This window comes from Leptidea sinapis, chromosome 5 (assembly GCF_905404315.1).
Source record: "Leptidea sinapis chromosome 5, ilLepSina1.1, whole genome shotgun sequence".
NCBI lineage: Eukaryota > Metazoa > Arthropoda > Insecta > Lepidoptera > Pieridae > Leptidea > Leptidea sinapis.
Window position 1 is genome coordinate 2,748,787 of NC_066269.1, and position 13,833 is coordinate 2,762,619.

Sequence of the window (13,833 nt, forward strand, 5' to 3'; positions counted from 1 at the left end):
ATTCATAAAGTATTGTGATCAACAGCATGATGGTCACGTGGATGTAAATGCTCGGGGTCCGCTCGGAATGACTCCGCTGATGGTGGCAGCCATCCGTGGCGGAGGACTGGACACGGGATCCGACGTGGAGGATGAGCAGACCGCCCACATCATATCCGAGCTGGTGGCCCAGGGCGCACAGCTCAACGCAGCCATGGACAAGACTGGAGAGACCAGCCTGCATCTAGCAGCCAGGTATGTACTTAATAACTATAACTATGTTTTTACTTATTATTTACATTTTTTTAAATTACTCGTGTAAGGCATTTAATAATTGACGTTTGAGTATTTCTATACGTTACAAAGTGGTCCCAATACAGCATGTGTGTTGATTAGAAAACCAACACTGGTCTTCCGTTGGACTTATTTTTGCTAGTAAAATAATGAAGTGCAGTAAAGTAAGAGAGAAATAAGAAGAAACTAATTAACCGTGAGTTGAATGAACAATATTCAAATTACGACCTTTGGGAGAATTCTAATGATTAACGTTCAAGGATATTTTTTTATGACAATAAAGGATGAGACGAGCAGGAAATTTATCTGATAGTAATTTATACGCCCTGCCCATTACAATGCTATGCCGCTCACGATTCTTGAAAAACCAAAAAAAAATCTTGAGATGTTAAGCCTCATTTTCCCAGTTATTTCACTAGCTATGGCGCCCTGTAGACCGAAACAATAATATTTACACATTACTGCTTCACGGCTGAAAAAGGCGCCGTTGATGTACCCATAATCTAGCTGGCATCATAAATTGTACTATTAATAATTGTAATATGTTTGTAACTTCGGTAGATACGCACGTGCGGACGCGGCCAAGCGTCTTCTGGACGCGGGTGCGGACGCCAACTCCCAGGACAATACAGGTCGAACTCCGCTGCACTCCGCCGTTGCCGCAGACGCCATGGGCGTGTTCCAAATCCTGTTGCGGAACCGAGCAACCAACCTCAACGCAAGGATGCACGACGGAACCACACCACTCATTCTAGCTGCCAGGTATGAATACACTAACGGTCACTTTAAATTTCCAGTCTCCAATTTTAAATTCAGTTTTTATGTCGTACTGTCCGTTAATCCATCCTGAATGTCCACTTAGATTCATATGTTCATATAGGTTATCTGTCATAAATCAGACAGATACCGATCTTAAAAATACTAATACGTCATCCCATAGATTGAAAAATATATCACCAAAACATTCCATAGATAGGAAATGAATTGCCGAAAGTAGCAATTTGTTGCTAATGACAAAATGATTCATGTTGGTAACGCTAGAAGTCCTTGTTGTTTGTGTATCCAAATTTATATGTGTTGATTTCATTTATTTTTCAATAATATTTAAAATATTGCAATCTTTATATTTAATCCAGTTAAGCGCAAGATATAGAAAGAGATTACATGTATATCAAATACAACTGTCCGCTATTGATGTTAGTTTCTTAGCTATAATTGCGCGTACCAATGTATCAAAAAATCGCAAAACTCAAAAATAGTCCGGTTAATGGCGCTTATAGAGTAGCTCCAGGATAGGTTTTATTAAGACTAACAGCTGTGCAAATCACACAAATTTATTTCAACTAAGAAGTATATAATTAAAATATGATTTGACATTTCCAGGCTCGCCATAGAGGGCATGGTAGAAGACCTCATAAACGCCGACGCCGACATAAACGCGGCAGACAACAGCGGCAAGACAGCGCTGCACTGGGCGGCAGCTGTGAACAACGTGGATGCTGTTAATGTCCTTCTGGTGCATGGAGCCAATCGGGACGCCCAAGATGACAAGGTTATTTTTTTTAAATTTCCAAAGAGTAACTTCACTTTATAGTCTAGTGTACTAAAATGTTTACATTACTAGGTCCTCCTTAACTGGATAGTCTAGTGTACAAAAATGTTTACATTACTGGGTTCTACTTAACTTGATAGTCTAGTGTACTAAATCTGTTACATTACTAGGTTCTCCTTAAGTTTATAGCCTAGTCTATATAAATTATATTTATATTACAACGTAGGTAGTAATAAAAATATGTTTTTACACTCATAAATTCAACAATCTATTTATATTTTTTTCTCTATTTCTTACATTTTAATTTTAAAATATTCTTATTTTTTCTGGGACGACTTATCACCTTATTATAAGCAGCATCATCTACGTTTAACAATTATATACGAACAAAAGCATATCGGACTGCGCCCTCATGTGTCCCTATGTTTGCAGGATGAAACCCCTCTATTCCTCGGTGCCCGGGAAGGGTCATACGGCGCTTGTAAAGCCCTGCTTGACGCCATGGCCAACAGAGAGATAACGGACCATATGGACAGACTACCGCGGGATGTCGCTCAGGAGCGCATGCACGATGACATTGTGAGGCTGCTGGATGAGCACTGCCCCAGGCCGCAGCATCATCACCTCATGTGTGAGTATACCATAGCCCTGTGCTTCTCTGCGGCATAAAAAGAATAATAAAGTCCCAGGCCTTAGTGTGTCGTTACAGGCGACTAAGGGCAGTTACCAGTGGGAAGGCTTCTTTGCACAGGATGCCGGCTAGATTATGGGTTTTATTATGGAATGGAATTATTACCACAATGGCGCCTTTTTCTGCCATGAAACAGTAATGTGTAAGCATTTATGTGTTTCGGTCTGAAGGACGCCGTAGCTAGTGAAATTACTGAGCTAATGAGACTGAACATCTTATGTCTCAAGGCGGCGAGTGCAATTGTGGTGCCGCTCAGAATTTTAAGGCTATTCAAGAATCCTCAGCAGCACTGCATTGTAATGGGCAGGTCGTATCAATTACCATATTTTTTTAAGATATGCATGATAAAGTCTTATATCCTGGCAAACTATTTAGATTAATTAATAATTACTAATTAATTAGGTAATTTATTACTAATTAAATTGGGTGTGTACTTAAAACGACCCATATCGTAAAACCAGGCATAACAGAACTTGTAAAAAAGCTAGTGAATTAATAGAGGTCTCATGATCTATGCCATGCGTATCCCTCTGGTATAGATACACATGATAATAATTTTAATTTCAAGATTTCTCAACATCATTCAAATATCAAAGTACCGTTAGTATTTACACACTCCCAAGATGTATTACCTTTTCCCGGATATACTTTAAACTAATAAAGTTATTAATTTGACAGCGTCGCCGAACCCGCATCCACAGTTGATAAGCCAGCCGACGGTTATCAGCGCTACGGGGGCGAAGGGGAAACCGAAGAAAGGGAGGGGGAAGGGTCCTGAAAGCCCCCAGGAACAGGGATACGATAACAATAACATGCAAGCCTCGCAGATTAGACGGTATGTACTATTTTATATTACAGAATCTTCGTTCACATGGAACTAAAGATCGCAGCAAAATAAAGAGTCGACCTCATGGTTGTATTGCTATCCCTGTCTCGCTGCTTGTACAAATCTAGAAAAAAATTGTCAGTTGTAGAGACTGCCGATAGAAGTGAACTTAGAAGTTTTAGTATTAAAATTTGAAATTTCATAATGTTTAAAAAATATACATATTGAGCTTTTCACTAAATCCATTCAATTTCACTTATAAGACGTACACAGCGCTAATATTGTACCATACGTCAGTTGTATTGTTACAGATACACTGCTATAAGCAATTGGGTGACGCGAACTCACGAGATTTCACCCAAAATGTCTCACTATGTAGTATATTTATATTTATTTTTTAATTATTTATTGATTGAAGAATGAACAAGACATACCAAGATTTAAGATCCATACGTCACTCGAACGGTTGGCTCAGTTGGTAAGAGCGCCCAGACGGATCCGACCAACCGAGAAGCGCGGCTTCGAGTCCAACATAGCTCATAAGTTTTGGTAACAAATTTAATTTGTATAATTAATGGATTTATCTTTTAATGTTGTAGGAAGCCAAGTGTAAAAAAGAACAATAAGAAAGTAGCGCAGGAAGTGCCGCAGAGCGTCGAGAGCTTAGGGTTTAGTTTGAGTCCTGTCGAGTCACCGCTGCAAAATTTACAGGTACAAAATTTTTACACTTTTTCACTGAACTTTTTGTCATTGCGTGGCATTGTATTCAAAGCGCGGTTGCAACACAACTGAATTAAAATGCTGCGTAATAGACGCTATATAATATATATATATATAACCTCGATTTCATTTAGCTCGGCACCCGGACTTCACATAGTCATAAAATGAAAACTACTCGGCAAAGCTATGTGAAATTATTATGGGACTAAATGGCAACTTTTCCGCATCAAACTATAGAAGAATCATGTATTATCATTGTTAGCTGTGAGCTTTCTGTCATAATATATATAGTCTAAATCTTCCATATAAATTGAATCTATCCGTTAGACACACCTGACAAGCTTCGACTCGTGTTTATGTATCAGCAATGTCTAAAGATTTATTAACGTTAAACAACAGAAAGACATAGATTTGTAATGGAACTTTTTTAAAACTCATGTTTAACTTTTTTGTAATAACACAGGCCATTTTTTAATTATGTATATTTGTCTGTCAGGACCTACCGTCTCCGTATGACGCGACGTCTCTGTACTCCAACGCTATGGCGCAGTTCCCGGGTATGGAGCAGCTTGTGCAACACAAACAGCCGCCCAGCTACGAGGATTGTGTTAAGGTACTAAACATACAATTATATTGTGTATGTTACGGGTAATATGCATAATCCGATATTCTATGCTATACCTAGGAATTGTATAGAATTCCTGGATACATTTGTATTGTATATGTTACCGGAAATGTGCATAATCTGGTATTCTATATCTAGGAATTGTATAGAATTCCTGGATACATTTGTATTGTATATGTTACCGGAAATGTGCATAATCTGGTATTCTATACAATACCTAGGAATTGTATAGAATTCCTGGATACATTTGTATTGTATATGTTACCTACAATGTGTATAATCCGGTATTCTATACGCAATACCTAGGAATTGTATAGAATTCCTGGATACATATGTATTGTATATGTTACCGGAAATGTGCATAATATGGTATTCTATAGAATACCTAGGAATTGTTTATAACTCCTGGATGCATTAATATTGTATATGTTACCTGCAATGTGTATAATCCGGTATTCTATACGCAATACCTAGGAATTGTATAGAATTCCTGGATACATTTTTTTGTATATGTTACCTGCAATGTGTAGGTATATTCCGGTACTCTATACAATACCTAGGCCATGTATCGAATATAAGTATTCGATACATGGCCTTGAACTAAGGTCCAATCAATGTAATAAATATTATTAGTTTTATTGGCAAGCATTATATCGTAGATCATTATATTATTATACGTTTAAATAGGCTGACATCTGTGAAAACGTCGAAAAAAATTGAGTGTAGAACTAACCAATATATTGAGCAATTCACGCACACTGAACTAATATTCCTGGCCTGTTATCATCGGTTGCCTAACAGCAAGAGACTCTATCTAAACTAATAAATTAATAACTCTGGTTTCTTATAGGTTTTACTGTATTGTTTCAGTCGGGCGGTACGCTACAGTACGGCGTGTCTGTAGGCGGCGCCGGCGCGTCTCTGTCGCCGCCATACTCCAACCACTCGCCAGTGCACACCAACCAGATGACGTCACCACATGCCTACATAGGTAACTCTTGCTACCAATCTGTAATGTTCGGGGTCGATCCCTCTAAAGGGAAATAATCTTTATAGAATAACTTGGGCTATCGTCTCTCCATCTATGATTAATCTTTTTTCTTATCAGTCAAGTTGAAAGTAGTGATAAATACGTTGTTATTATAGTATAGCTTGCAAGAAGAAAAATACGGGTTGCACTCCGGGAGTGCCGGCAAAAGTGAAAAGTTGAACTTAAACGATGTGCATTTTTGAATATTTTGGAATAGTTAAGGAATTATTTCGCACTAATTGCATTATTTATAAGTATAAAAATACTAGCATTTATGTGATTAAATACAATATTCATTTATAGCGCTAACGTTCACAAAAATGACAATATATATTACATAAAAAATTTAGCACTACAGAACTATTACAATTATGTGACATATTATTAAAAGGTTATCTCTCTGAAAAATCAACTTTCATCCACATTTTCGACGACTGTCTTACGAACTTTCGATCAGGTCACGTGTCCTGACGTGAGTTTAACATGTTTTACCCATCCCAAGAAAAGTGTTTAAAGACGCTAAAAAAGTTTTCACTTCAATATACAAACAATATTACCGGCCACTCTTTTAAATCAATAAGTATTGTACAATATTTAATTCAATATAAACAACAAATGTTCAAAGTTAAAAAGCGTTTTAAATATCAAATTTAATAAAAACTTATAAACTGTATAAATACAAATTATCGTATATTGGATGCATCAACCTTTACAGCTTGAATTCATTGTTTGTGTAAGGATGCTTCGTGAATACGAGTATGATGGTCGTGATTACTGTCATATGGCAGGCTATATTTGCATGCTTCCCCGGAGCATAAAAAGAATAGGGAAGTCCCAGGACCAAGGTTGTCATAGCAGCCGACAGCATTTACCAGAGGAAGGCTCCTTTGCACAGGATGCCGGCTAGATTATAGGGTCGCCGCCTTTTTCAATCGTGAAGTAGTTATGTGTAAACATTACTGTGTTTCGGTCTGAAGGGCGCCGTAGCTAGTGAAATTACTGGGCAAATGAGTCTTAATTTTGTACTTTTCATGAATCCTAAGCGGCACTGTATTGTATTGGGCTGGGCTTATCAATACCATCAGCTGAACGTCCTACTGGTCTCGTCCCTTATTGCTATAAAAAATATGTCTGCCCTATTCTCACCGTCCGTGTGTGCAGGGTCTCCGTCGCCGGGCAAGTCGCGGCCATCGTTACCGACCTCTCCGGCGCACATGGCGGCCATGCGACACCATCACCAGCACCATCTCGACGCTGCCGCATACTCTGCGCTTGCGCACCTCAGTAAGTACCCACATTAAATAAAATTTAACTTATGTAATGAATTTTTTACGTCAATGAAATCATTGCAACCTTTTGGAAAAGAGAAAAAATAGCCCAAAAAACCTTTAAAAATTTATTTATTAAGGTTTTTTGGGCTAGATTTATCTTACAAGTCCGTTTTTCCGCCCTGATCTAATCTGACTCTGGCTAGTAGATCTTGTAGTCTTCAGCGTGCCCTGGTGAAAGGCAGAAATATATTGTAACACTAGCTGGTTCCCACTTGACACTTTGACTTATGCATGTGCGTCCTCACGCAGGTTCGAGCGGGCAACACAATGCCCAGCTACAGGCGGTGATGACGCACGCCGCTGCACTGTCTCACACACAGCCGCATCACCCCGCCATCACCAACATCATGTCCGGTATGTATAAACATCATCATGCAAAGATGTCTATTAATTAATCTTAGGATAGTTATGCTGTTTTAAATAGGCTTTCTAGGACTTAGTTTTATAACCGTAATTTCCACTCCAGGTCTCTACGGCGGCTGGGGTATGGGTGACACTTTCCCTACACCATCACCGGAATCGCCTGATCATTGGTCTACGCCCTCCCCGCAGACCCCTCTCACGCAATCCCCGCACTCTGATTGGTCAGATCGAGCTGCGCTATCGCCCAATGATATTCAACAGACCAACAAAGGAGCTACTGAAGCAATTTTCATTTAAAAAAAGAACAATAAGTGCCAGTGTGAAATAAAATGATAAAAATTGGCCATAAATAAAATTTACTATTGACGTATAGTAAGTATGTAATAAACATATTAAATTTGGCTGTATGTTGTTGTACAGGCCAAATCTCATTTAAGGATTAGGAAAAGAGATTTTAGCACATTACATATAGGTGCTATTGTGCCGTAGCTGATAGACTGATTTGTACAGCCATGACGTAGTTAAGTAACGTGGAAATAAATTGTAAATGAGCAGGTTTTCAGCTTAGAAATTAAATCTGTAGCTATTTCGTCAATTTATTATAATTAGTTTTCATTAACACACCTAGAAAATCGCTGAGAACCTTCTCATATCATTAACATGGTGTATCATTATAGACATAACGCAAAGCGGTTTAATTTATTACTGGGAGTAAGTATTTTACAAAATGGGAGTGTTAACTTTAGCCTCTATTTTGGCTGAAGATGACAATGTCAAAGCCTATTCGACCTGAATTCCGTTTAAAAAAAATCGAATAGAATTCTATATTTGAATTTTGACTATCTGTACACCAAAATGAAGATGATTGTAACGTTGTTTTTGTTGTTAAGTGGACGTTTTATCTATAGTAAGGCCAACAAGACGATAGAAAGAATGTAAAGAAGGTTTCGGGTGTTTAAAACATTTTCATCGACATCTTTGAATATTTACAAGAATTGATATATTTCAAAGGTTGTCTACAGCTGCCAAGCTATATTTCCATTATTAAAATAAACAACATAACATAAAATAACAGCAAAAATCAACAAGAAAACTCAGTAAATACAGAAACGAATAAAACGTATTACTTCGAACGCAATTCAAATAACTTTTTCACAAAATGGCCACGAAATACGCAACGACAGCTGCTGTCGTCGACTAACTGACGGCATTACCTACTGCTTAAGAGCTTACGAGTGATAAGGACAGATATTTATTATTATATTAACCATAGTTATATATGTTAAATTCAAATTGAAATATTTTTATTCGAATTACGATTCAAAATCACTTATTGAACGTCAAAAACTATCACCCACTCGAAATAGACTGCCTCAGACTTGAGAAGAACGGGCGCAAGAAACTCAGCGGGCTTTTTTTTGAAAATTTGGTTTACAATGTAATATCCTACAATAAACATTTATACTTAAAGAGCCTGAGGGTGTTCGATTCATTCCCAGTCTGTGGTAACATAAAGAAAATCGTTTATGCTATAGTAACCTTTCCCACACAAACGTTTGTTTACAATTCTTTTAAATTTCTTAATTATAATATAGCAGGTATGTGGTAGCTATAGCGTTAAAAATTATCAAAACACGCTAACAGATGGCGGTACTTCTGTTTTTCCCGTTAAACATTTGAGATAACTCAGTAACAGTCCGTTTGTTTACATTCTTTTCCCCATCTCGTTGGCCTTAGTATACAGTCGAGATTGTTTTGCGATTCGTAAAAGATTATTTATGTGTGATTTAGCACGTAATAATTGTACTTTGTATGTAGATCTTTAGATATTTCATAAGATGTTAAATTATGCTAATATAATTTGGAGCCTGTAATGAAATACGTAATTATAGATGTCGTTTTGTTTATGTTTTTTTTTATTTACCGTTCATTCCGAATCATTCCAATATTGCTTCCATTATAAATGTGGGATGACGAAAAAATCTTCTAGCTTGCTAGTACCTACATAATTATGTAAACAGTTTTTTTTACAAAAAATATAGCGGTAATTGTTTAGAATATTAGTGCATATTATGTTTTTTAAAAACCAATGTGTTTGGAGTGAGGCAGTAAACACTCATTTACTTTTATTTTTTTACTGATATTATTTTTATGCTAAGTTCGTCATCTCAAGTTTTCAGTACATTGCGTACGAGATCTCATCATTCCATTTTGCTTTAAAATCCGCTCAATTGTAGACATTTCCATATTGTATCATATATTATGTAAGTTTATGAAACTTCGATATCGCCTATGTAAATAATATTTTATGATAGTTAAGTGTTTTGTGTCTTCGTTATGTGCCAATGAGAAACTGGTACCCGATATGTCTTGGTGATGTACTCGATTTGTTTATAAAAAAAAAGATTTTTAGATCATATCTATGGATTATTAACTTCATTTGTCTGATTTTTTCGCCTAGGATTTTATTTCTTGTAATCAAATAAATTCCAAGATATTTTAAATACATTTTTTTCGTTCATTTTTGGTGGGTATTCCCAAGACCGAATTAAAAACTTGAATTTAAAGGTTAAATCAATGTTTTCTTAGCATTTAGAGTACTTTTAGAAAGGCGCGCTTCCTTCTATAAATTCTTTAAGTGTAATTATGACGTTAAGTACAAAATATATGAATCTGTGTAATGCCTGGTTCCTTTAAAATTTCAAATAGGTACCTTCTTTATTTAAATATTGTTATATTTTGTTTTATGAAATTAAAATAAATTATGTTTGAATTGTATCTTATAGTTCGGTAATTTTATTATTTATCATTCTACTATACATATTTGCTTTTATTTGTAATAAAGAAGGTTTACATAAGTAGTTACAGTAGTAGTTTTTTTATGGAGACTATCTACCTAACCGTCTATATATTCGGATTCTTGGATTGTATCGGAAGCATAGGTGATCACTTATCTACAGGTGACTCACTTTTCATGTACGTGATTTAAATTTCAGTAGTGTGAATTATTGAAATTAACTATAAGAAAACTATTGTTAATGATTTATAGAAAAAAATACATTTTTACTGTACAATTATGTATGAATTTGCAAGAAATTTAGAATTATTCTACCTTTTAGGAATCGGGCAACAATTTATTCTCAACTGTCAATCTAATGTCACTTGTGTAGCTGTCAATGTCATTTTGTCAAATTTGGCGCGTAATTGTAATGCAATGGAATGCGGCACATTTAATCGAGCATGATCTTTGTTATGTGCCTTCGTATTGTATCTAAATACTGTTATTTAAGCGAGGTAGTTTGTAAGTGTAAATATTTTTTATCGATTACTATTGAATGCATTTGTTTGTAAGATTTTTAAATGAGGAGAATAGTATTTTAAATATTTTCCTGTAATGACAATAAAGGAATCAATTTTATGTGGTGGTTTCATTTTTAATATTAATTACTTAATTATTGCATGGATATTAGTACTATCATCATCTGTTTAACGGGATGAACTCAAAAGGTATATGGAGGCTCAAAATAGGACCTATGATTAATTCAACTTGAGATTTCAGCAAGTTCACGCAAGGTAGCTTATTATTATTTGAAGAGAGTGGCTATTTGACTAGTCCTGGTGATTCCTAGTGACACCGCGTCCAAAATTTACTATTATGTTCGCCATTCATACTTACAGCTCGTCGTCAAACCTTCCCTTTGCGAACCCCAGTATCTTCTTGACGCGAGTATTACAAACAGCATCTGGGAGCAAAGTCGGTAGAAAGGTAGGAAGAGGTAGCTTAGTTAATAGATGAAATCTCAAGGAACAATTAGTACAAAATCGATATTTGATGTAACTAAATGTCATTAATAGTTCAGATCCGGCTCGAAGATTCCTTCCATGATTTTGGAGAGCAGGGAGGTAATTGCTATAGGCCTGTAGTTAGGATTGGAACTGTCACCTTTTTCAGGTATCGGATGGCCTTTAATGAGTCCGGACTGCGCCTTTTAAATGTAGGTAAATACCAAAATAAAAGAGTGAGGACCAGGATGTGATTAATGCTATTCGGCCCGCAAAAATTCTTAACGTCAAAGGATATCACACCTGAAAATTCTGTCCGAAATCTGCCGACTACAGTTCCGGCCTCCACGGCCGACCACGATTTGATTAAAGAGTCGAGCTTGAGAGCTCCATCAAGTTAGCAGTGGCAAAGTAGCTAAATTCAATTAAAATATAACAGAATTTGTAGTTTTTTTTATTGCTAATTAGTATCAAAAACGTGATATTAAGCTAACATAGAACATGGTCAGTCAATCAGTGGCTATCTAGTTAACCGATATGCCAACATTTGTAGCTTTTATTTTGCTTTGAGGAGCCAGTAACAAATTAAAAACTAGAAATCTGCCAATTCTTTACGATTAAGATTAGATTTTAAATAATTTAATAATTTTTTAAGATTTTGTTGCTCTCCACTTCGAAGCATTTCTTGTTCAGCATATCGAGTGTGGTGCGATAAATGAAGATTCAATGGCAACTATTTTTGTTATTTTATTTAACAAGCATTCTGATTTTTTTCTGATTGTACTCCTTTTCATCAACGAAAAAGCTACAAATTTTGGCGTATCGGTTAACTAGATAGTCACCGATTCACCATGTTCTATGCTAGTTTTATATCAAACTAGCTGTGGTCGCGATTTTTCGTAAACAACACGCAACAAAATCGCCGTTTTAGGAACTAAAGAGCAACAAAAAAGCTACAAATTTTAGCGAATCGATCAACGACTAGCTTTCGACACCATCCAAAACTTATTAAGAGCGGATTACACGAACGCAAGAGTTTTTTTTTTATTTTGAACAGAACAACGTCCGTCGGGTCTAAGTAAAAATTTAAAATTGCAGTTGGCGATAACAAGTGAATTGTTCAATGTATTAAATAAATATTTTTACTTATGGTGCCAGGTCGAACTGTTATAGTTAATGAATCATTGTATTTGTTGGATGCAATTACTAACTGTGACAGTAATCACGACCATCATGTTCACGAAGCATCCTTACGCAAACAATGAATTCAAGCTCTAAAGGTTGATGCATCCAATATACGATAACTGACATTTATACATTTAATTCTTTATTACTTTTAACACCTTACAAACTAATTTGTTATGTTAAAAGAGTGGCCGTTGAGTTTCTTATTATGTTCTTCTCACAAGCTCAACTTTTTACGAATATTATAATATGGTAAGCTCACTAATTTATAAGAAATATTTATAGTGACGATTCAGAAGTGCTTAGTTTAAGCTTTTTTAAATAAAGTTTATTTGACTTTTGACTTTTATATATTGCAATTTTAATCATATCAACACGGACGAGAAAAAAAGAAGGACAACGCGCCGTGATATTAGAAAGTGAAGCACCGTTATGCTAGTGTGTGTGAGGTTACGGGGGATACTAGTTACACAATTTTCTCCGTTAAATAATCATATATCGCCACAAATACTTACAAAGTATCGTTATTACACTTTTTCACAAGGCACGACGGCATTTTTAAAATATTTTATTGAGACGCAAACTGATCTGTCACAGACGATGACAATTCTCATAAAGGCCGCCTATCGGCCTGTAGTAGTGTAAGTGTTTGCGTGGCTATGTATTTACGTGTGAATCGGCTTGTTTTGGTGTTACACTGTTATGTAAGGTGACACGGAGTCCTTATTTTTTTTACTAGTCCGTGCATGTCAACAGTCTTATAATAGGTTCCATTTGTAGACACAATTATTTCTAAGTGTTGCATTATATAGTTCAAAAAATTTGTCTTAATCAATGTCATTATTGCATTAGAATCAAATTTGTTGTATTTGTAGGCTTTTTTAAACAATTACTAAACTGAAAAATGAACTTCCACTGTCATAAACCTTTGCTTGTCATCGACGAAAGGAATAAAAATATTAAATTTTAAAGTACCCTCACAAGTATCGATGAGGCTTCATTGAACTCAACCAAAATAAAAAAGATTGTGTAAATATTAAAAATCCTGTTACGTGTCATCACAGTTTATTTTTATAAATATTAAAAAAAGTAAGTACTCTATTTTTATTTAGTTGAGTTTATATAATTTACATTATAGGTAAGTTCATGAAGTATTTACATTATATTTTATGTATGAAGAATACCAAATTGGTAAATAAAACAGTGAATAATTTTCTACTACGTTTTTCAAAGTTACGCTTATTTACCTAGGCAGGAATATGCTACCAAGTATTTTGTAAAACATGCAGTTTTACCTCACTATATGTGAATAAATAGTTATTTAACAATGCCAATACTTAGTAATTATTATAACGGACCATAAAATTTAATAAATTTCTTAAGAATTCTAAGAAGTCTATAAAATGCGTTCAAGGGATTCATTGAGAGAAAAATTTAGTGAAAGTAATATTATG

At 35.5% G+C, this 13,833-nt stretch overlaps 1 protein-coding gene across 2 annotated transcripts in view; it reads left to right on the top strand.

Moving 5' to 3' along the window:
- The window catches only part of LOC126964633 (neurogenic locus Notch protein), a 181,426-nt gene extending 170,597 nt beyond the window's left edge, over positions 1 to 10,829 (top strand). For both annotated transcript variants that reach the window (XM_050807856.1, XM_050807857.1), the window contains 11 exons: positions 26 to 234; positions 835 to 1,035; positions 1,657 to 1,825; positions 2,258 to 2,456; positions 3,195 to 3,351; positions 3,942 to 4,053; positions 4,559 to 4,675; positions 5,558 to 5,678; positions 6,879 to 7,001; positions 7,298 to 7,402; positions 7,515 to 10,829. In XM_050807856.1, coding sequence (XP_050663813.1) covers positions 26 to 234; positions 835 to 1,035; positions 1,657 to 1,825; positions 2,258 to 2,456; positions 3,195 to 3,351; positions 3,942 to 4,053; positions 4,559 to 4,675; positions 5,558 to 5,678; positions 6,879 to 7,001; positions 7,298 to 7,402; positions 7,515 to 7,708 — 1,707 coding nt within the window. In that variant the 3' untranslated portion in view covers positions 7,709 to 10,829. The remainder of the gene's footprint in view (positions 1 to 25; positions 235 to 834; positions 1,036 to 1,656; positions 1,826 to 2,257; positions 2,457 to 3,194; positions 3,352 to 3,941; positions 4,054 to 4,558; positions 4,676 to 5,557; positions 5,679 to 6,878; positions 7,002 to 7,297; positions 7,403 to 7,514) is intronic.
- Positions 10,830 to 13,833: the final 3,004 nt, after the last annotated feature.